Genomic DNA, 21,965 nt, shown 5'->3' with positions numbered 1-21,965 from the left:
GTCAACCCCTTGGCGTCTCAAGGGGCTGCGGGCAGTTCGCTTCCCCACCCTGCCCGGCACACCCTCCTCAAGTGACAGAGACTTGACATAGCTGAGGTGGGGGGAGGGTGGGCAGGAGACTCAGTGAATTGGACGCCTCCTTCTCTGCTCCTACTGCCTCCTGCTGACCCCGAGCTCTACTTCTGTATTTGTTCTCCTCTCTCTCTCTTTCTCCCCCCACCCCCCTATCTTGCTCTCCCCACCCCCGTATGGCACTCTAGGCATGCCCTGGCTTCAGCTTCCCTGTCTTTCCACAGAGGACTGAGGAGCCATGGGGCAGGGTGTGGGATGATGAAGAGGAGAGGTCATGAGCCAGAGTGTCCCAAGGAGAGGCTTCTGGGGAGAGATGAGGCAGAACATGAACATCAGTGGTTTATTGGGAAGCCCCCATTGCAAACACCAGCAGCCCTAGCCCATGCATGTTTAAGCAGAAATAAATAAGGCAGCACTTAATGAACCAGTCTGTCTCCCTCCTAAGGAGCTCTGGGGAGGGTCAGCCTCTGCCATCCTAGGGGCTGGGGAGAGTGGGGGGGTGAAGAATGCAGACCACCCCTTCCTGGCCTGGCCCGGGGGCAGCCTGTGAGCTTGGTGCCACATTCACAGTCTCTGGGGCCTGACCCTGTGGCAGCAGCCTGCCCTGTCCCAGAGAGACCCTCTTCCCATCAGGGCCCAGCCCCGGGCTCCCACCCCAGAGCCCCATCACAAGTTCCTGTTCCCATTTCTAGCTGCAGCCTGGGGAGCCAGCACCTCCTCCCTAGCCCAGAGAACCCAGCTGTGGGGAAAGGAAGCTTTGCCATCATGCTTTTTATTCCCCTGTAGTTCAGGGGCTGAGGGACCGGTCCCCGTCTGACGCTGGTCAGTGGGCAGTCAGCTCTATGGTCTTCTTCCGCTCCTCCCAGTCCTCCTCAGGCTCGTACGTGCCCTTGACGACGGCCACACGCTCACTCAGGCTCAGGCAGTTGGGGAAGAGCAGATAGAAGTAGAGGATGGCAGCCACGGCGGCCCCCACGATGGGCCCCACCCAGAACACCTGGTGGAGACAGGGCCGCGTCAGGGGGCTGAGCCCCTCCGGAGGACTGACTCACGGACTCCCAGAGGAGATGGACGTGTGACTTCCAGATCTCCAGAAGGAAAGACTTCCTCCCACCTCAGGGACAGATATACTGACACCCCACTCCCCAGTGACAGGGACATGGACCACAGATACCCACATTCTTAAAGGAGACAGATCCCCAGGGGCCCGGGGCCCCTCCCACTCCACCCTAAAGAGACACATGGACTTTCGGAGGGAACAGACATATAGGTCCTCGGAGAGAAGAACAGAACTCCTCTCCCTTCCATTCGGGGACAGAGACAAACTCTGGAGGGAGACCCTGGACTCTCAAAGGACATTTCAGCCTGTTCCGAGGGACAGACCTTCAGGAAGGAGACTATCCCAACCCTTTAGCAGGGGTGGGGAAATAAAGCATCAGACATATAGATTCAGAGGGACAAAAAAAATCCTCAGAGGAGATCAACCTAGAGGTAGAGACCCCTCCTTTACCTAGAGGGACAGACACAATAGTGTCCCCCAGCCCCCAGCCAGGGACCCCTTGTCCCCAGGGGCTTAGGCCGGTGTTCTGGCTGCATCCTGTCCCCTACTGTGTCCCCCTCTCTCCAGCCACTGCTCCCCAGGCCCACCCCAAGCTCTGGGCCCACAACACCCAGGAAGTCCAGGAAGCCAAAGCTGAGTGTCCAGGGGTCCGAGGGAGGCCTGGCTCACCCAGTGCGCAGAGCTGAACCGCTTCATGACCACCGCAGGGCCGAAGGAGCGGGCTGGGTTCATGGAGCAGCCAGTGAAGTAGATCTGGACGGAGAGAGGGAGGCGGTGAGGAAGGGGAAGTGCACCCCCACGGGGCCCCTAACTCTCCCAGGGTCCCCACCAGTTTAGGGGCTCAGTCAGATCTCCAACTCAAGGCTCCCAATTCCTAGGCTGGTGACCTGTCCCTCCACAGGTTCCTGTGTACCTCTCCTCTCTTGTTTGTCCTGAGCTTGGGCTTGGTTTCCTGCCCCCACCCTGGCTCCCACTTATTCCTGTCCTCCAGGCTAGAGAAGGTTTGGGGGGCTCTCAAGTCTGGGATGGAGTACAACGGCCCCACTCCAGGCCCAAACTGCAGGGCTCATTGGTTTGGAGAGGTGCTGTAGGCTCCTATTGTTCACCCGGAGGAGCTCTCCACAGCCCCAGCTACATGGCAGCGCTGCTCACCCCCACAAGGTGGCCCAGGGTGACGGACAGGCCGATGGACAGGGCTGGGGAGCCCACAGGGCTGGTGCGGCGTGAGTCAGTGGAGGAGAAGATGCAGAGCGCCAGCTGGAAGGTCAGAATCATCTCCACCACCACAGCCTGGCCCGGCGTTGTGTTGTTGCTGAGCTGCAAGGGGAGGGTGGTTTCGGCCCCAGCCTCCTTCTGGCTCTGTGGCCAGGGGCTTGGGGAGGTGGGCTAGGGCCTCCAAAGACACCTATAGCCCAGTGCACGTCGGTCAGGGAGGTCGTCTGCCAAAGACACTACGCTACGCACATCACAGCGTGTGCAAAGCTTGGGGCGCAGGCCTGTGGCCAAAGGGTGGTGTGAGGGGAGCTTTTCTTGGACATGGTCCTGTCAACGGTTCTGCCCAGCCTCCACCTGCCACAAGCTGGCATTTACCCTCCCTCCTGTGGGCAGCTGCCCAGTGTGTCCACTGCACCCCCAGCCCACCTCCCGCCCGTGCCTGACCCGCTGCCAGTGCCAACCACAAACCCGTCTCTCCAGTGCAGCTGACTCACGGCTTGACAATGGCCGAGAAAATCCTCCTCTGTGTTTGATTAATGAACCCAGTTTGCATGGGACATGGGGGCCGAATCTGGGGCTGGGGAAGGGGGAGGCAGAGGAGGCCAGGAGCAGGGACAAAATTAGGGGTTCACATGCATGGTCTCTAAATGGGGTCCCTTGACACCTGCTGTGGTAGGTGATGGCCACCCCCATGTCATAGCTGAGAAAACTGAGACCCACAGAGGCCAGGGTCAGTGGGAGCCAAGATGACAACCTATTTCTCTCTAATGGTTCCAGGGCCCTTCACTGAGGGACAAGCAGGAGCCATGACGGGTCCAAGAGGATCGCAGGAGTGAGACAGGAGAAAAGGCAGACGTTTCCGGCAAGAAAGGAGGGGCAGTAGGCACCAGGAGAGAGGCCAGAAAGGGGCAGCAGGAAGGGGGCAGGCAGAGGAGGTGGGCATGAACCAGGGAAGCTGAGCAGGGACATGCGGCAGCCGGGGATTCATCTTATTGGCCTCGGGAGGCTGTCACCTTCCCTGCAAGGGTGTGCACTGACCCACTCGGTGGCACCTATTCTTGAAATGGGGTATGAGGGCCTGGTCCCAAGCCCACCCCCGGGTCTCTGCCGCACCCCCATCCCCGGGGGCACTCACCGAATTCACCGCCAGATTGCCCCGGGAACTCACTGGTGCCAGCCCATAGAGGATGCCTGCCCCAGCAATGGCGCCCACCAGCTGGGCCACCACGTAGAAGACAGCCCGGAGCAGGGAGATCTGGTTGCCTACTAAGAGCGCCAGTGTGATGGCAGGGTTGATGTGGCCGCCACTCACGGGCCCCAGGGCCTGGGCCAGGGTGCCTATGGCCAGGCCAAAGGCCAGCGAGATCTGAAGGACGGTGGGCAGCGCTGACGGCCACTGGAGGGCCGAGCCGAGGCCAAAGAAGACAAAGATGAGGGTGGCCAGGAACTCCGTGAACACGGCCTTGACGAAGGCCACGGAGCACACCTCCTTCTTCATGGTGGCGGTGGGGGCCGAGCAGCAGCAAGGGGCGCCCGTCGGGGCGGCGGCGGCGGCGCTGCTGGTGGCTGGGGGCTGGCTCCCTGGGGCGGCGCGCTCTGCGGGGACCTCACGGCTGCTAGCGGCCTGGCACGGGCCCCGCAGGGGTGCGCTATATAGAGGGCGGGCGCCCCTCGGCGGGGCCAGCGCGGGGGGGCAGTGGGCGGCTCCCGCGCTCTGGAGCCAGCACTTCTCGCAGGAAGGGAACTTTGCGGCCGGCCGGGGCTCCACACTGCCCCGGGCCCCCCGAGGTCTCCCGCAGGGGCAGCGTGCGACCTGTCCGGGCCACATGACCCAGGAGGCGGTGCGCACCGGCCCCGCGGCTGGGGACGTGTGCTTGCTGCGCTCCGGGCGGCTGCCAGGCTCTGCGCCGCGCGGTTCGTCCCAGGCTCCCAGGGAGACTTTGCTCGGGCCCGGCCGGGCCGGGGTCGCCAGCCCTACGGACCCCTGGCTGGCTCCCTCCGCCGGGCTTTTATCTCCGGCCCTGGCCTTCTCCTTTTCTCTTCTCCCGGCCCTGGGTCCAGCCCCTCCTTTTCCTCCTGCGACCCGGGCATCCTTATCCAGCCTCACCTCCGGCGGGTTTGGAGCGATGCGATTCCCCCAGCACAGCGCCACTCAGCTCCCTGCGGCCCGGCGGCGGGGTCGGGCGGCCGGGCTGGGCGGTCCGGCCGTCGCGGGCCTCTCCCTGGCCCCGGCCAGGCGGGCCCCTGGGGTTGAAATGGGGGGTGGGTGGGAAAGCGGGCACCGTGCCAGCCTGCCCTGCTCCTGCTTATCCTGGACCCCCAGCAGGCGCCCTCTGCCCCGCAATTGTCCCAACCCCTCCAGCACGGCTCTCTTGGGGACCCCAGCACGTCCCCAGAAGAGGTGGGGGCCCGGAGTTCACTTTGTACTTGGGACCGGAGAGGGCATGGCCACGTTCGGTTTTGTTTTAGGTCAGGGAAGAGGCTCTGGGACCAAGGGGTCCGAGTGGGGTGCGGGGAGGGGGCAGGGCACCGCTGACCTCCCAAGGCCAGGTCTTGGCCTCTCCCACTTCCCTTCATGACGCCCCCTACTCCAGGTCTCAGGTGCTCCTTTTCCTTCACCTTCTGCTCTCGCCCCTTCTCTCGGGCTCTTCTGTGTCTGTCCTTCAGACTCCCAGTCTGGCTTTCTCTTCCTCTCGAATTCTCTGCCTCTCCTCCCGCTTCTCCTTCCGCCTGTTCCTCCAGGCCCAGTCTCTCCCTTCCAGATTTTTCCTCCCCCCAACACCGCTGCTCCCCCATCTCCGTCTCTCTTCCTCCTTCCTTTAGGGTCTCCCTTCCCCTCTCCTTCCCATTCCTGTTTTTTTCCTTCCCTTAGTCTCTTCCTCTCCGTCTCAGCCTCTCCATCCTATTCACCTTTCCTCTGCCTCTCAATTTCTGTGACTTTTTTGTTCGTTTGTTTCCATCTGTCTCTCTTACACGTGGTCCTTTTCAGTGCCTCCTAAGTCAGATCCTCCCACTTCCCCAGTGTGGACTGGGGTCCACACTTTCTTCCAGTTCCCTGCCCCCCCTCCTGTGCTCGCCCCTTTTCTCTGGGCGTCCAGCTGCTCCCCCCCACTCCCCCCAGGCCTCCCGCTTCTCATTTCCAGGTTAGGCATGTGGGGAATGAGGCTGGAGGACCCTCCAGGGCTTGGAGGAGGGGCAGGGAATTACCCTCAGGATCTCAGGAGAGGAGCTGCACTAAAGACCACCCCCCCCCACCACCACTGTGTGTCCTTGGGAAGCACTTAGCACAGAGTAAGGCTCAGTAGAGTTTCCTTATCTTGTAACCACAACTTTAAAAAAGCCCTGAAGGCTCTGTGTGGAGGGTGCAGCAGGGGAAAGAACAGGTGCTCCTCTATCAGTCCTCGTCAGGGCGAGGGGAGGGGCCGCCGAGGAAGTCCAAGGGCCTGGAGCACTGGGCTGTGGGCTCCCTGGCAGCTAAGAGGCCAAAGAAAACAGGGACCAAAGAAACCCTGCCATTGTTCTTCCTCTGTTCAGAGTTTCCTGTCGGAGCAGCTCCTCCCCCAGGTCTCTCCTCTTAAGGCAGGAGGTCTGCCTGGCCTTTCTGCCCTGGGTCCTGGCAGAGCACGGCATGGACCTGCCTCCTGTCTGCCCCTTCCACCTGCTTTCTCCCCTCCCAGGGCTCTGTTTTCGTGAACCCACAGGTTTCAAGCTCCATCATCTTGGGGTGGGGAGGACTCTGCAGTGCTCTCGGGAGGCTGGGCCGCCAGGGGAAACTGCTGCTGAGGGTTTGTACTCAATCCTTTACGCCGAACCCAAGTCTTTGGCCTCCACGGTGTGGTTCGATTCTGAGCCACCTGAGAGGAGCCCAGACTCAGAGGTTCGAGGTCACTTTCGAGGTGACTTGAAAGGGGACCCGTAAAGTCACCAGGAATGGACCTGGTGTGGCTGAAGGAGACCCGGTTTGTCAGGATTGCTCAGACAGGGCAGTTGGTTTTGTTTCCTGGGTCTGCGCCCGAAATCCTTTCGTTTCCCCCAGGGTCCTCTGTCCCCAGGTTGTCACAGGAAACTCCGGGAGCTCCAGTGTCCTGGAACTGCCTTTTCTCTGAGATCTTGGGCCCGGCCCTGCCAGCTCCAGGGCCATGCTTCCCTGGGACCTTTCTGGGCTGGGACATGGGTCTCCCCTCTGGTGGAAGGAAGAGTTAGAATCTCTCAGGGAGGGCTCCTTCCCTCCTGTCCTGACAGAGGGACCCCTGTATTCCCTGGGAGGGCAGGGGTAGAAATGGTAGGGTAATTGGCAGGAGGTGGTGCCCCTGGGGCTCCACGTATCCCCACTCCTGGGGAATAGTCATTCAATCATTCCACAAAGAGTTATTGAGCACTTATTATGCACCGGGCACTGTTCTAGGCACCGGGATATAGCTATGAGCTAGCAGACAGATTTTTGCGAGCGGAGCTAATATTCTATTAAAAGGAGACAGACAACAGATAGTGGACATAGGTAAATTATATAGGACAGTAGAATCTGGTAAGTGAGTGCTATGGGAAAATAGGATATGTGTGGGGATAGGAGTGGAGTTCCTTTGAAATTTTAAAAGGGTGTCAGTATAGATCTTACAGAGAAGGTGACACCTGAGCAAAGACCTGAAAGAGGAGAGGGAGAGAACCACGCATATGTCTGAGGGAAGAGCACCCCAGGCGGAGGGAGCTGCCAGTGCGGCTGCAGCGGAGGGAGCGGGGAGGTGAGGAGAGAGGCAGGGAGGTGGCCAGCCCTGTGCACCACCAAAGGGCGTGGCAGGCTTCACTTGAGAGATCAAGGAAGCCACTGAGCGGAGGACTGGCGTGGTCTGACAAGGTTTTTAACACGACCCCTCCGCTGTGGTGGTGAGAAGAGACTGGAGGGGCAGGAATGGAAGCGGGGAGGCTGATGGGGCTCTATGCAGGGAGTGATAGAGGATGGCGGCCTGGACCTGAGGGGACAGTGGTCGGATTCTGGGCTCCCCTCCCCCGTGAGAAGGTGGGATGGACAGGATTCTGTGATGGAGCTCACAGGGCACGTGAGAACAAGGAATCAAGGACAAGGAGCCTTTTGGCCTGAGCGGCTGGAGAAACGGAGTCGATAGCAGTTGAGATGAAGGGACTGTGGGAAGGGCAGGTGTGGAGAGAAGAGCAGGCTGCCAGCTGCGGACACATGCAGTGTTAGGCGTTGTCCCAGATCCTGGAGGTCCCTGCCCTGATTTCCCAGCACGGTGCCACGGCCAGCACGACCGGCCCAAAGCGGGCTATTCTTTGCTCTGTCGGCAGACCTCACAGCCTACCCACGTCTTGGTGTCCTCTCCACGGCTCACAAAGCCCAGGATGCCCAATCTGGCCAGGCTGGCAGTGGGAATTTGCCACCCATTAGTTGAGCCTCGAAATCCCCTCTGCGCCATTCCTAACAGCAGCTGCGGGGAGCTCAGGACATGCCTTTGGACTGTGCTGACCATTTCTGAATTGTGGAAGAAACAGCACTTACTTGGCAAATGATCATTTATTGAGCTTACTACCTGCATAGCGCTGTGGTAGACAAGACAGATAAGGGACGACAAGCAGGAGAATGCCACCCAAGACCTGGAAGAAGTCCTGCCTGCAAAGGGCTTACAGTCTAGCTGGGGGGCACTGTGTATATACAGAATCACAGCTTACAGGATACAAAACACCATCAAAGCAAGATCTGTAGTTGCAAAGTCTTTATCTCACAAAGTGGGACTGTGGGAATGGGTGCTGCTGGGGCCCGACGGTCAGCTCCCTGGTCCCCTCAGCTCAGAGCCTTCTGTGCCGCCAGCTTGGGGTTCTGTCCACCTGCCTCTGTGCTGCCCAGCCTCTGTCTGGATTGGGGTGTATCTGACTTCCATCCTCTTCCAGACAGGGTGCTCTCCTAGGGCAGAAACCATCCCCACATTCTTGTCGTTTTCTTCCTGCCCTGCCCCAGCCATTCCTGAGGCCCCGTGTGCTCCCCAAGTCTGGGGGCATCCGCTGAGGTCCTGCTGGGGGCTCCCTAGAGGGGCCTAGGACTTGCCTCCGACCAGACCTGGTCTCCTCTGACTCCTGAGTGGGAAGATCACGGGGTTTTGAATGAAAAAGACCTATGCTCAAGTCTTGTGCACCCTGCATAGAGAGCCTTGGGGCTTTCGACCAGTTTCTCTGCTTCAAGTCATTGATTTACGCAGCAGGAAGAATAGCGCAGTCTCGTGCTACTTAACCATGGACCCTGCATTCCGAGAATGGCTCGCTGGGCACTTGCGTCTTCATGCGAACATCACAGAGTGGGCTTACACAGACCCAGACGGTACAAACCCAGTAACTGTGTGTGAAATACATTTACACGACCGGCAGCACAGCAGGTTTGCTCACCCAGCATCTCCATAGACACGGGAGTAACGCGCTGTGCTATGGTGTTGAGATTCGATGTTAGCACGGCTGTGATTGTCACTAGATGATAAGAATTCTCAGCTTTATTATAATATTATGGTACCACCATTGAATATGTGGTGGGTCGTTAACCTTAAAGTCGTTGTGCAGCACGTGACTGACTGTATTTGCTCTGCCTGCCTCGCAGGGTTGGGATAAGGGGCCGTTGTCCTTCCCTCACCTGCCTGAACTTTTAGGAGGATTGAGGGACCCACCAGCACAGAGGCTGGGACACAAGAGATGCTCAATAGGTGTCCGTTCTCCCTGCCCCCATCATTTGAATCCTGCCTTGACCTCTGACCTTAGGGACCCCAACCTGGGCAATCAGGGCTAAATGTGGGGATCTCATGCCTAGTTCTGGGGGAGTTGAAATCCAGAAAGTGGAACAGACATAGAAATTCTTGACAACTTCTATAGGGATCTGTTGAGGTGAGGTGAGGTGGGGTAGAGATGAGGTGCCTCAGACACATCTAGGCTTGGCTCGCAGCTCTGTGCCCTGCTGTCTTTGAACTTGTAGAGCAAGGATACTCGGCTACCAGGACTACTGTCTTGGAGGTTAGTTTGGTCTTTAACTTAACCCATCCCCCAGGAGTGAGGCCAGGTGGCTGCCACCAGATTTCCTGGGGTTTGGGAGAATCATCTCCATAGGACGTATGACCCAGGGCAGCCTTTTTTCCGACCCCAAAGGGAGGCAAAAAAAGACAAATGCATAGGTAGGCACAATAACAGAAATGTTCCTCATACTCAGTCGGTCTCTGAAGGGAGAAGAGGGCAGGGAGGGGCTGGAGACTTCAGTGCACAGTGGGTGCTCGGTGCGGATACAGAGAAAAGCTTTGACAGCACGCAGGCAGCAGAGAGCACGCAGATGGGTCTCAAGGTGTGATTCTTAGCTTAGCTATGCAGCAGGCTGGAGAGGGAGGAGAGAATGGCTGGTCTGGGTGGTGGGAGGAAAGAAAGGAGAGAACAGCCAGTGTGCACTCAGGTCAGGGGAGGTTGAGACTGGACCAGGAAGGGGCCAGACCCAATCCCGTGTCCTTCTGTGTGCCCCTTGGGGCTCCCAGGGCTCTCCTTTGCTCTGACTACCACCTAAAGGAGGTAAAAGAGGTGGAGGGTGGACCCCTTCTTCATTCTAGCCCCAGGAAGCAGAAATAATGAAATGATTTCAACACGGAGTGCTAATGGTATGAGGAATTACAGTTCACATGGCATCTTGACATGCACCATCTCACTTAATCCCAATTAATCTCGTTTGAGAACCAATGCACTGGCCTGGAAATTTAGAAGCCCAGGCTCGAGGCACAGACCTGCCTCTGCCTGGACAAGTCATTTCCCTTCTCTGGTCGTGGGAGTGCTAGGCTGCTCTCCCCACAGTAACTGTCCCAAGGTGGGGCTGAGGAGGAGGAGGGAGGGGAGGAGAGGCTCCTGGAGTGGAAGAGCTGCTGCCTGGGGAGAGGGGCCTGCGCTGCCTGGGTGACGGGGCGGGGGTGTTGCCTGGTGCTGCGGTGGCGTGCATGCCGAAGTGCCTTGCCCAGCCAGCCATAGGTGTGTGCTGGGTGAGAGGGCTCACTTGCGAAACGGAGTGTCTCCTTTCAAGAAGTGTCTAGTTGCAAATCTCCCCCTCTCCCGAGACAAAAGCCAGGGGCCCATAAAGACTTTTTGTTTTCTCTGTCACAGTGGGAGGCTAATCTCTGGAGCCCCTGAGAGATGGGGGTCCCCTGTACACATGTTGGGCACGAACAGGCACTCACACACACACACACACTTGCTTCCTCCTTAGGAGAGGTCCTCCCTCAGGGCAGAAAGGAGGCCCTTGGCCACCCGATTTTTTCCTGTCTTCCAAAGGCCACTTCTGGGGGAGCCGGTCTGTAGTTGATAGCTCTCTGGTTCCAGCTCTGGGTCCTGACAAGTCTGCCCTCCCAGTGCCACAGCGAGGGGGAATTTTCCAGGAGAGGCAGAGTAGTGGAATCGGGTTATGTCAGCCTGCTCAAAGCAACCTCCAGACCCCGCCCTTCTCCGGGGAGCACGCACTCCTGAGGACGGTGCGGCAAGGACTGATCCACGCAGAGGAAGTGGATTTATTATGGTGGGGGAAGAAGGGATCAAGGGAAAAGTGAGAGGTCACCAGCCAGCGGACACTTGCACCACCACAGGCCCACCTGTTCACACTCAGAAGCATGCACAACACAGCAGTTGGGGACAGAGAGGCACTTGGGAATGAACACACATTTGCACACTTGTAACACCCGTTCCCAGACCCCGCAAGGCCGGGTCTGTGTACTCCTCCCCGACCCCCACCCACTCCTGGGGACGGGCTCTCCAGAATCTTCCTCTGCTGCTCATCTGCCCTCCTCGCCCAGCTCTGTCCCCAGGTCCACAGCCCCCTGCGAGGAGCCAGAGTGTCGACCACTCTCCAGCCTGCAGCCTCTGGACAGGCGTCTGCCAGGCTCACCACCGCTGGGCAACCCTGGCCAGGCCTGCGCGTCCTGGAAGCAGCTGCTCTGCACTGGGGGTCACTTCGCACGCGGGGACAGGAGGGGCGGGCAGGCCCTGCTGCCTCGGGCTGGCCGGCAGGGAGTGACGGGTGTCCCTGGAGCCCGGGCACGAGCTCCCCTGCGCCCGAGGCCGGGCCGTCGTGGCTGGGCCGGGGCGCTTAGGCCTTGCTGCTCCGGGGGAGGCTCTGCGGCGAGTGCAGCTCCACCGACTGCCGCCGCCGCACCTCGCGCTCCTCCCAGTCGGTGTCCGGCTCCTGCCCCTTCAGCACAGCCAAGCGCTCCGACAGGCTCTTGGAGGACGGGAACAGCACGTAGTTGTAGAGCAGGGAGCCCAAGACCGCGCCGACCAGGGGTCCGATCCAGAAGACCTGAGGGGAGCGGGAGGGCGGCTGGCGCGGGGGCGGGGACCCGGGGGAGCGGGGCCGGCTGCCCGCGAGCGTCCGGCCCCGGGGCCGCCCCACCTCCTGTGGGGACCGGGCCTCACACGCTTGTAAAGCGCCTGTCACGGAGTTCGAAGGGACAACTCGAGCTGCTGCGAAAGACTTGCGAACTGGGGGTTGCGTGCGAGTTTTCAAGCGCGCAGCCTGGGTGAACTTGGAGTCTAAGTCGCTCACCCTTCTCCGCCTGTTTCCCTGCGTCACAGTAACGCCGACCGCCTGGCTGTGAGAACTAACTTTGCAAAGCACTTAGACTAAGGCCTGCACATACTAAGCACTACTTAAGTGCTAAAAAAATATGTGAGCATAACTATTACCGTTTATCGAGTTCTAAGGCACTGAAAGGTCTTTTTACATCCGTAACCTCACTTAATCCTTCCCAAAAGCCCGTGATGCCAGAACTGCCGTTGTCCTCGCTTACAGACGTGGAAACTGAGTCAGCATCGGGGGGGGGGGCCCAGGTTTGGGGGGGAGGGGAGGACAAGCGGGGAGGTCTCGGCCTTACCCAGTGATCATCAAACTTGCCCGTGACAACAGCGGGAGCCAGGGAGCGTGCAGGGTTCATGGAGCAGCCGGTGTAGTAGATCTGCAGCGGGAGTTGGAGTCGAGGGGAGGTGGGGGATGAGGACAACGGACAGGGAGGCCTTGCGCCCTCACCTGTGCTTGACCTCAACCTAAAGAGTGTCCGCGCCAATGGCAAGGAACTTCATGTGATATTTACAAGGCTCCGGATTCCTTTGAGGTTGGTGCGGTTGGCATCTGTCCCTTTGGGGGATGTGACAGTCAAACCCTCTGGAGTGTGTCTGTCCCCTGTGGGAGTCTGTATCTGTCTTTCCGGGAGTCTTTGTGCCTGTAATTTGGGGATATTCTGTGCATCTGTCCCCAGGGTGGTCCATGGGTCTGTTTCTCTGGGGGAAAGTGTATGTCCAGCTAGGCTGGAACCATAGCGCTGACTTACCCCCAGGAGGTGGCCCAGGGCCACAGAGAGGCCAATGGACAGGGCAGGGCTGCCCAGGTTGTCTCCACGGCGCTCATCTGTGGAGGCGAAGATGCAGAGCACCAGCTGCAGGGTCAGGAAGAGCTCCACAGTCACGGCCTGGCCGGCTGTTACGTTGTTGTGAAGCTGGGGGCAGAGAGGGGTGGGCGGGGGAATAATGAGCATGCCCACCGACAGCCAAGACCCCAGAGAGGCTCCGGGCTAGCTGGGAGCCAGAATGCGTGGACTCAGCAGCCACCTGGGTCCAAACTATGGACAGTGTCCTCCTGGGCCTGAGGCCCAAAGGCAGAGGGATGGACCCCAAGAGTCCCTGCGGTTCCCCAGCCAGAGGTGGGAAAACTGACTCCATGACTCTTAGAGTTGGGGCTGGGGTTGTATACCTACAGTGTGAGCAAAAAAGGATGTTGAGTCCAGAGTTTCTGTTTTCTGAAGAGCAACAGGGAAGAGGTTTTGAATACAGCAGGAAGCGTTAGGCCAGGTAACAGGAAGGCCCCCCTCTCTTCCCAGGCCTTAAGATACTGGTATAACAAGAAGCTTATTCTTTCTTCTCGTGATCGAAGAGGTCCCAGGAATAGAGTCTGGGGACTTAGGTCTGAGTTCCTCCTAGTGTGTCCCCTCCCTGCATGAGTCTAGCATGCGACTCTTTCCTCTAACCTTTGCTTCTTCCCCACTGTGTCTCAGGCCTCGATTTTGCCTGTGGGTTTGCTCCCTGCACGTCACTGGGAGGCTGAGGCGGGGTGGCTGGGGGGCCGGAGCCCTACACTGCGATGCTTCCATACCCACGTGGGGTGCCCAGGGCCCAGCAGACCCTGCTTCGGGTAACGAGAGAACTTGGGCTAAGCAAAGAGGTAATTTCACAACCGGGCCACACCCAGCACTGGATCTCTCTCTGGGTTTTGTCATCCTGTGCCCTACACCTTGCCCTCTGGGGCTGGGCACTGAACCGGGTGGAGCTGTGACAGCTCTCACTTCCCACGCTCCTTCTGTAGGCCCTGAACCCCCACCCCTGGGTCCTAGTCATGGAGCTGTCACTCTTGGGTCTCTCTGAGATCGAACCTCAATCCCCTGTGGTCCAAAGCCAGAGCCTCTAGTGGGGGACCGTGAGAAGAGCTTTGGAGGCAGCTCCTTCAGAGGCCTCTGACTGACCGTGTTTACTTCAGCCTCAGTTTGTCCGCCTGTAAAATGGGGATAACAAAACTCTGAAGGACTGTGTGAGGACTGGAGATGACGAAGGCAGAGCCCCAACCCGTTCCTGCTGGTGAACGGCTGCTCAGAGGGAGACAGCGTGGATGCGGGTTTGGTGTCACCCAGTTCTGGGTCCATTTCCAGGTGCTGACACCTACTGGCTCTGTGGCTTGAATCAGTTGAATGCTGAGCCTAAATTTACTGCCCGTGGTGCAGGGCCGCAGAGCTGTGGCGTTTTACCAGGGGCGAGGTGATATCCAGCACAGGGCAGGTGCACACCAGTGGTGACTTTCCGGCCGCCAGGCTGGCCTTTCTAGGGACCTCAGAGGATACCTGAGACAACCTGAAAGTCACCCGGCACCCTGGAGCCTCAGGGTAATTCAGCCCCTCTGATGCCCCTTTCTAGCCAGGCAGAGTTCTCCTCAGTTACTCAATATAGTAAATGATGAGCAATAACTTGAGGGAACCTTCTGTTCTGAGGGCTTCGGTCAACTGTGAAATGATGGAGGATGAGGACTGAGTGTCCCCATGTCCCCTTAGCAACCCCATGGCCCTGCTCATAGAGGACATTTTCTGGTCACATTCCGGGACTTTCTTGACTGTGCTCTCAGGAAGTTCCTCTTTCAGTCTAACTCAGCCTCTCCGTGCTGCCAACTAATTTTGTTCTCAGTGGAAATGGTCACATTCCTCAGTCTGTCCCCTGTCTCGGTCACTCTAGCCTTTTCTCAACCCAAGTCCCCAGCCTCATCACATTTTCCATTTGGAAGAAGAGAGAAGTTCCCCAGTTGGGACACCTCTGCCCCTCATGTGAGAAAGGGCTACCCATGCAGAGGAGGGGGTGGCCATGGGGACTGCGGGACTCTTCAGAGACATAGGAGGGCTTATCTCATGACCCAGGAACAGAGCGGGTTGAGAAAGGCAGGAAACTCTAGCGTGGAAGAGGCACCAGCTGTCTGGGCTCGGGATGGGGGCTGGAGTGAGAGCTCTGCTGAGGGCACGCAGACCGCCCCACCCCACCCACGCCTCCCATGCCCAGGCCTTGCACAGACCCAAGAGAAGGGAGGGTGGGGGTGTAGCGGCGAGAGGGGCGCACAGCATCACCCTCAGCTCCCACAGCACCCAAGGTGTCGCATTAGCCCCTGTTCCAGAGATCGGCATTAGCCTGGTTAGCCTGCAGGCTCCCGGTGTCTGGAGAGACTGTGCCCCTTCAGCTTTCCCCTGGTCCTGGTGCTTTCTCTGGTACGGACGCAGTGCAGAACTTTTAGCTTGTGCTTCCCTTCTCTGGGCTTCAGTTTCTTTGTTTGCAAAAGAAGCTTAGATGACAGCTCAGCTTGGAAATCGTGGGCTTTATGGCCAAGCCTGGGTTTGAAGCCTGGCTTTGGCACTTCCCCTCTCTGAGCTTCCATGGCTGGGTTCTTCAGAAAGGGTATCCCCATCCCTGCCTCGCAAGGCTGACGCGAGGTGTCAGTGCGAGGCTCGCGAGGAACCCTACCGGGAGGCCTGCACACGGTGGATGCTGAAGAAACGTTGGGTCCTTTTTCCCTCTATAAGACCCTCGGGACTCACACTCTGAGCTTCCCTCCAGCTCGGAAAACTGGTGTACTTGGCGACCCTTTTGTCTGCCGGCTTCTAGCCCAGTCCTCACTAAAATGCAGGCATTAAGTCCGACAGAAACCATGATGCTGGTCATCCTCCACGAGACTCAAGGCGGGAGGTGCCAGCAGACCCAGGTGTCTGCTTCAGCCCTGGCACTATTGTTCTTCCACCCTGCTAGTCCCCGCCCCCCGCCCCTGCGTGCAGACCCTCACCCAGATCTGTTCCCTCCCATCTCATCCTTGACAAGGGATTCCCAGGATCTGCCCCGTGGAAGAGATGAAGCTCTGGCTACTCACTGCGTTGATAGCCAGGTCCCCTCGGATGTCTGCTGGTGTGATCTCATGGAGCAGAGCAGCACCTGCCACTGCCCCCAGCAGCTGGGCAGCCACGTAGAAGGCAGCTCGGAGGAAGGAGACGTGGCAGCCCACCAGGCAGGCCACAGTCACGGCGGGGTTGATGTGGGCCCCACTGACGTGCCCCAGCGCCTGCACCAGGGTGCCGATAGCCAAGCCGAAGGCCAGGGCGATCTGTAGCACAGAGGGCAGGGCCTGCGGCCAGTTGAGGGCTGAGCCCAGGCCAAAGAAGACGAAGAGGAGCGTCGCCAGGAACTCCGCCAGCACAGCCCTGGAGAAGGCTATGGACCGGAGCTCCCACATGCTGTGGAGCCTTTGGTGGGCTGGCCCGGCTGTCTCGGGGGCAGGAGGCTTGCAGCCGTCCCTGTCTCCCTCCCTCTCTCTCTCTCTGCCTCTCTCTCTGGGACTCTGGGGAGTCGGGGCCACGGGCATTTACAGGGCCCTTCCATCCTGCATTCAGACACGTGGGGCAGAGGTGGAGTCTAGACGAGTACCTCCTCTCCCCTGTGGCTTCCCCCTGCCCCCACTCCCCACCCCTGCCCACCGCATGCCTATCACCCCATCTTGGCCTTCACAGCTGACTAATGTTCCCCATTAGTGAGCTCCAGATAAGGACTGACGTCCCCTGGTTTTCCGTGTTTGTTCCCCTGGTTACCCCGGGGCTGTTGCCCCAGGGCCTCCCCCAGCCCCCACAGGCTCTGTGAATGGGGATTCTGTAGGAGGTTGTGCCACAGCCCCGCTCTCTGCCTCAAACTGTCGGCCGAGGCAGGCACAACGCTTCATCCAAAACTGACCAGGAGAGAGGATGTCAACGCTCCCTCTTCTAGTGACGGAGGAGTTTTCCCTGCTGTCCGACCTCCAGTTATTTCTTCTTGAGGGGAATGGGAAACAACTGGTTGGCTTGTGACACGAACCTTCCAAGGCCGAAAGCCTCCGTTTCTCCTCGGCACTTGCTTTCTTGCAGTTGATCACCCGTAAGTCGTTAAGCTTCACCTCCTCCCTAGAACCCCAGCCAAACAGCAGCTGCCCTGGCCTGGAGGCAGGGCAGTTCCCGTGGCATTGAGACCCTGACCCTGCGGATGGGGCCAACCTGGGGGTGAGGCCTGCGAGCTTGCATTCCAGCATCACCCTCAGTAGTCGTTGTGAGCCCCTCCTGTCTGTCTCTGCGGAAAAGTGATAATAAAGCTACCTTATCAAATTGGGGGATTAAATAAAATAATGTGCACCAGTTGCTCAAAGCAGTGTCTGGCCCACAGTAAGTCATCAGTTAAAACCTGCTATTAGTAACAGTCTTATTTATACTCTGAGAAGGAGTCGACGTTTCCTCACACTCACACGTTACACGTTAGGGCTCCTCACACTCACACTCACACTCACTCACACTCACACGTTAGGGCTCCAGAAGCTGTGACGGACTCCAGCACCCTCTGGAGGTCTGGGAGGCCCCCCCCCCACTCCCCGCTCTTCCTTCATCCCTCCAGCCCCGCCCGCCCCCCCCAGCAAAGGCAGGGTCAGGCTCAGAATGGAGTCAGGAGCACCAGCTTCCGGACCCTGCTCTACCAGCTGAGCTGCAAGTCCCCAGGCAAGTTAGAGTCCCAGGAATGGAAACCTGGGCAGGTGGCGGACTGTAGAGCAGAGCCCCTCCTGTTTTCTCACAGGGGGACATCGAGGCCTGGGCAGGGGGACATCGACTCCTCCAAGGTGGTCCGGCAGGTCAGCGGCTGAGCCGGGACAGGAACCGGATCTAGAGAGCATTCTACCACGCCCCACACTGCCAAGTCACAGACCGAGCCTCAGTTTCCTTATTTGGAAAATGGGAGTAATGATGCCCACCCCACAAAGTTGTTTTGCGGATGGAGCAAGCTAATGGATGGGAAATATTTTGCAGTTGAGAATGCGTCATCCGAGTGTATACTGGGACTAGTGAATCCTGTAATGAGGCAGGGAAAGAGAAGGAGGAGGGTAAGGAAGAAGATGACCCAGGTGAAATGGAAGATCAGAAAAACCAGGAATTCTTGTGGGGCTTGTCCTCTGGTGCGTTTCCAGTGCCTAGAACAGTGCCTGACACACAGGTAGACGCTCAGCTGCATCCTGAATGCAGATGCCCCTCCCTCCATCCTGCCTCCTGGGCCTCAGTCTGGGAGGAGGGGAGGGCGCCAGTCCCGACCAGGTCCTTACCCTTTGCCTTTGAGCCAAGGGAGAGAGAAGGTGGTCCTGTCAAAGCCACAGGGTTCAAGTACTGCTCCTGGCTGATATGGGAGTTCCCCAAGGGGAGGGCTATGTTTTTTACTTTATTTCTTTTAATTTATTGATTTGAGAGGGAGAGAGCAACATTCATCTGTTGTTCCACTTATTTATGCGTTCATTGGCTGTTTCTTGTATGTGCCCTGACTGGGGATCGAACCCATGACCTTGGCGTATCGGGATGATGGGCTAACGCATTTTGTCTCCAGTGACCACTAAGTGGTGACTTTGTGAGGTTCACAGTGCCATCCAGTGCACGATGCTACTACCGAGAGTCTGACAGAGGCTCTGTTTGGGAGACGGATGAAGCAAACGTTGCGTGACAACGCGAGTGTCCTTAATGCCATTGAACTGCGCACTTAAAATGGTGAGGACGCCGCTTTATAACAAATAAAAATAAAAAGCAAGTAAAGGAAAATGACCTGAACAAGTTTTTTGTTTTTTTACCAATGTGTATTATTTATTTATTTATTTTTAAATTTTAAAGAATTTTTTAGAAATATTTTTTATTTATTTAGATATCAGTTTTTTAAGTCAAAATCTCCCTTGGGCGTGCATAAAAAAGGAAAGTATAGCAAAAGAGATTGGCTCGTGGACGGCTGACTCTGAAGAATGGGGGTTTGAACTGCAGGGCTCCACTTCTATGTGGCTTGTTTCCAATGATTGCTGTCAATGTATTTTCTCTTTTTGATGATTTTCTTAATAACGTTTTATTTTATTGTCAGAATACAGTATGTAATACACACAACATACAAACTATGTGTTAATTGACTGTGTATGCTATCAGTAAGGCTTCCGGCCAGTATTAGGCCATTTGCAGTTAAAAGCTTCGGGGGAGTAAAAAGTTACACGTGGGTTTTCGACGGCATGGGGGCTGGCACCCCTAATCCTCGTGCGGTTCAAGGGTCAACTGCAGCCCTAAAATTTCTTCACACTCAGAGGCCAACTGCCCCAAGTCCCCCCTTGACTCGGTCCCCAGGGTTTTCCTGCACAGCACCGCCCCCGGGGGCCAGCGGGAGTGCAGCTATGCACCGTTTCTTACGAGGTTCTCCGCCGTCGTCTCCAGAATTTTTGGCCAGTGAGAATTAGAACCCCGGGAGTCTGGCTGCAAGAGGACGCTGGATTGTGAAAGTGAGTCCCTGTATTACCTCCTGAAATAATCAAGATGGGAAAGGAGTGAGAAAGACCGCTAAAGGACTCTGAGTAATAACACAAAATATAAGGATTTGGGTGATGTTTGCTGGGGGCTGGAAGGAGGGGGCTGAGCCCTGGAAAAGCAGAGGACGGGAGACAGCCGGGCCAGGGAGGAGGCTGTTGGCGGGGAGCACAGAGGCAGCGCCGAGGTGGCACTCCGGACCCTGCTGTCTGGCAGCTGAGGCAGGTGTTTCCTGCTCCGAGCTGAGCTGCAGATGCCCTCCATCCTCCCCACAAGGTCGCTAAAAGTGGGTCACACACCACAGCCTGGAGGCGGGAACACTGGGGAATGAGGGAGAAGGGACAGGGCAGACTCCCAGTCAGGTGAGGTGGGCTGAGTGAAGAGAGCAGACCCAGGCAGCAGCTGCTGGGGGGCGGGGGCTCGGGCCCCTCCGACACCCTGAGCAGTATCTCGGGTGTGGGATCCATGCAGCCCCGGCACAGAGGGCAAGCCATTCGATTTCTATGTAGGGTGGCCAGATAAAATACGGGATGCCCAGGTAAATTTGAATTTCAGATAGATAATAAAATTTTAGCATAAGTAAAATATGTGGGATAGACTTATACTGAAAAATTATCTGTAATTTGAAATTGAAGTTTAACTGGGTGTCCTGTATTTTTATTTGCTAAATCTGGCAACACTATTCTCTGTGCAAGCAAAGTGGATAGCCCAGAGGACAAAAGCCCTGGGGACATCTGGGCTTCAACCAAAATCCTCACGAGGACTTTGGGGGAGGGGCACCTTAGCCCCATTCTATATGGGAGGAAACTGAGGCACAGAGAGGTTATGAGCGTTTCCTAAGACCACAGAGCTGGTGAGTAGAAGAGACGAGCTATGGATACAGGTCTGTCTGACCCAGAAATCTTTCCCCAGCGGCTGGCTGAACCCCAGCTCAAAGGACAGGCCATCTGGACAGTCGAAGCCCAGGTGGAGGCAGAGAAGGTTGAAGGTCCAGGGTCTGGCAGGCAGAGCCAGCTTCTTGCAGTCCCCCTTGTCCTCCTGTGGTGGGGCCCCGGGGAAGAGGAGGGGAGCACACCTAACCTCCGCAGCTCCCCGGCGCCCACGGGACCTGGCCGGCCTTGGGCTTGGCGTGTCTTCCTCCCGCCGCTTCCTCTTTGGGCCAGGACAGGTGCTGCTCCCTCCGCCGGTGGGTGTGTCGCCGCCATTTTCTCATGACTGATTCTGCCTCAAAGTCCAGGCTGGTGACTTTCAAACCTTTTTGATCAAGACCTGCAGGAAGAAATACATTTAATATCCTAATCCATAACATTATCTGTTAGAAAGATACATAGAGATAGAACTAAAACTAACATTTCTCAAATCAGTATTTCCTAGGTGTGATGTTTTAAATTCCTCTATTCTATCATTCCAGTCACGACTACTAAATTGGTTTCACGGCTCGTTAATGGGTTGCTACTCACAGTTTGTAAAAGACCACTTTCACTCCTGGCTTAAAAACTGCTCTCTCATTGGAGAGGGCTTCCTGTGGCCTCAAAGTCACTCCCTCCCAGGAGCATCAACAACGGCGGGCCTTGCCCTTTGTATCACTCAGAGACTGCTAATTATCTCTTCAGAGTCTTGCTTCTCCTCTGCACTGTGAACAGAGGGCAGGGATCATATTTGGGTTTGCTTACCATTGCACACCCCGCGCCCCGTGCCTACCATAAGGTCTGGCACATTGTAGGTGCTCAACAAGGGTTTCCAAGTGAATAAATGAGCAAAGCCAACAGCCTGGTCCCCCCAAGCCTACTGCACCCTGCCCTGAGACCTCCAGGTTGCAGCTACGTAACATCATTCCTCAGGGACCTGATTCGGAAGAGAAGTTGATCTCAGAGCTCGGGCAGAGAGAGGGAGGGAGTGTGCACTTGTGCACTGGTGGGTGAGGAGGGGTCAAGAACAAGTTTGTCTTCATTTGAAAAGGATTAGGTGTGAGAATCGGGGTGGGGGCAGGGACACCTTTCTCATACCCTGCTTTGTGAATAGTGAGTTCCCCGTTGTTTGGAGGAGTTCAAAAAAGGCTGTGCAAGCCCCAGGGGAACTGTGGAGGGAGTTTGGGCCCAAGGCGGAGGATCTGACAAGCTGACTGATGGGGTCCCCGATAATTCTGCTGCGCGGACAAACCCAGGCTGCAGATTAATAAGGCCTCCTTACAGGAGGGCAATTGGGAGCCACTGGGGAGTCTAGAAGAAAGGGAGATCAGCCGCAAGAGGCTGTATTGCTCTTCCCAGGCCCTGGCTTCCTCCCACATTCCATTCAGGGGAGGCTGACCAGGCTGGAGGCTCTGAGGAGCTGAGGGTGACTTGGTGGCCCCATGACTCCCTGGGCTTCCACCTACCCTGGAAGCAGAGCTGGAGGGCAGAGAGGAAAGTATTTGCCAGCTGGCCCAGGAGAGCCGGTGTCTCCACCCTACAGGGAGAGAGAGGAGCTGCAAATGCCAGGGCCAGGCCAACCTGGGGTCATACCCGAGAAGGGGTGGTAACAGGCTGGGAGGGCTGTGGGCAGCGCCCGCCACCTCGCTTGCAAAGGTCACCCAAACCTGTCTGACTCCCTGCTCAGAACAGCTGCTGCTGAGCTGCCCGGACTCCCCAGCACCTGCCTCCAGCCTCCTGGGCTCTTGCAGCTGGGTGGCCTGCAGGACTCTTTCCAGAGTCTGCACAGGGTCTCTCTCTTGC

At 57.5% G+C, this 21,965-nt stretch overlaps 2 protein-coding genes across 3 annotated transcripts; both read right to left on the bottom strand.

The window, feature by feature from the left end:
• Positions 1 to 398: 398 nt before the first annotated feature.
• AQP5 (aquaporin 5) lies at positions 399 to 4,068 on the bottom strand. 2 transcript variants are annotated; one of them, XM_037136427.2, is made up of 4 exons: positions 3,483 to 4,056; positions 2,285 to 2,449; positions 1,802 to 1,885; positions 399 to 1,069 (listed from the first exon to the last, which is right to left on the bottom strand). In XM_037136427.2, the coding sequence occupies exons 1-4, from the start codon at positions 3,843 to 3,845 to the stop codon at positions 896 to 898; spliced, it is 786 nt and encodes a 261-aa protein (XP_036992322.1). In that variant the 5' UTR covers positions 3,846 to 4,056; the 3' UTR covers positions 399 to 895. The 2 variants fall into 2 exon arrangements, with proteins under 2 accessions (XP_036992322.1, XP_036992333.1); XM_037136438.2 differs by lacking the exon at positions 2,285 to 2,449 and having other exon boundaries at positions 3,483 to 4,068.
• Positions 4,069 to 7,864: 3,796 nt separating this feature from the next.
• Positions 7,865 to 16,292, bottom strand: AQP2 (aquaporin 2). The gene is made up of 4 exons (XM_037136413.2): positions 15,798 to 16,292; positions 12,682 to 12,846; positions 12,229 to 12,309; positions 7,865 to 11,654 (listed from the first exon to the last, which is right to left on the bottom strand). Exons 1-4 carry the CDS (start codon positions 16,284 to 16,286, stop codon positions 11,445 to 11,447), a joined length of 945 nt encoding a protein of 314 aa, XP_036992308.2. The 5' UTR covers positions 16,287 to 16,292; the 3' UTR covers positions 7,865 to 11,444.
• Between the last annotated feature and the right edge of the window lie 5,673 nt (positions 16,293 to 21,965).

Source organism: Artibeus jamaicensis, unplaced genomic scaffold, assembly GCF_021234435.1.
Source record: "Artibeus jamaicensis isolate MK-2021 breed Jamaican fruit bat unplaced genomic scaffold, CSHL_Jam_final contig_233, whole genome shotgun sequence".
NCBI classification, from domain to species: Eukaryota; Metazoa; Chordata; class Mammalia; order Chiroptera; family Phyllostomidae; genus Artibeus; species Artibeus jamaicensis.
The sequence above is the reverse complement of the archived record's forward strand: the minus strand, read 5'-3'. Positions and strand labels throughout refer to the sequence as shown.

Bases quoted from the DNA above. Each gene is read 5' to 3' on its own strand.
- AQP2 (XM_037136413.2), bottom strand. From the start codon at position 16,286: ATGCCCGTGGCCCCGACTCCCCAGAGTCCCAGAGAGAGAGGCAGAGAG. The intron at 12,310-12,681 runs GTAAGTCAGCGC...CTCCCGCTGCAG, and splicing joins CCCTGGGCCACCTCCTGGGG to ATCTACTACACCGGCTGCTC. The intron at 11,655-12,228 runs GTAAGGCCGAGA...CGCTCCCCTCAG, and splicing joins GCAAGTTTGATGATCACTGG to GTCTTCTGGATCGGACCCCT.
- AQP5 (XM_037136427.2), bottom strand. From the start codon at position 3,845: ATGAAGAAGGAGGTGTGCTCCGTGGCCTTCGTCAAGGCCGTGTTCACG. The intron at 2,450-3,482 runs GTGAGTGCCCCC...CTCCCCTTGCAG, and splicing joins GCAATCTGGCGGTGAATTCG to CTCAGCAACAACACAACGCC. The intron at 1,070-1,801 runs GTGAGCCAGGCC...TGTCTCCACCAG, and splicing joins GGTTCAGCTCTGCGCACTGG to GTGTTCTGGGTGGGGCCCAT.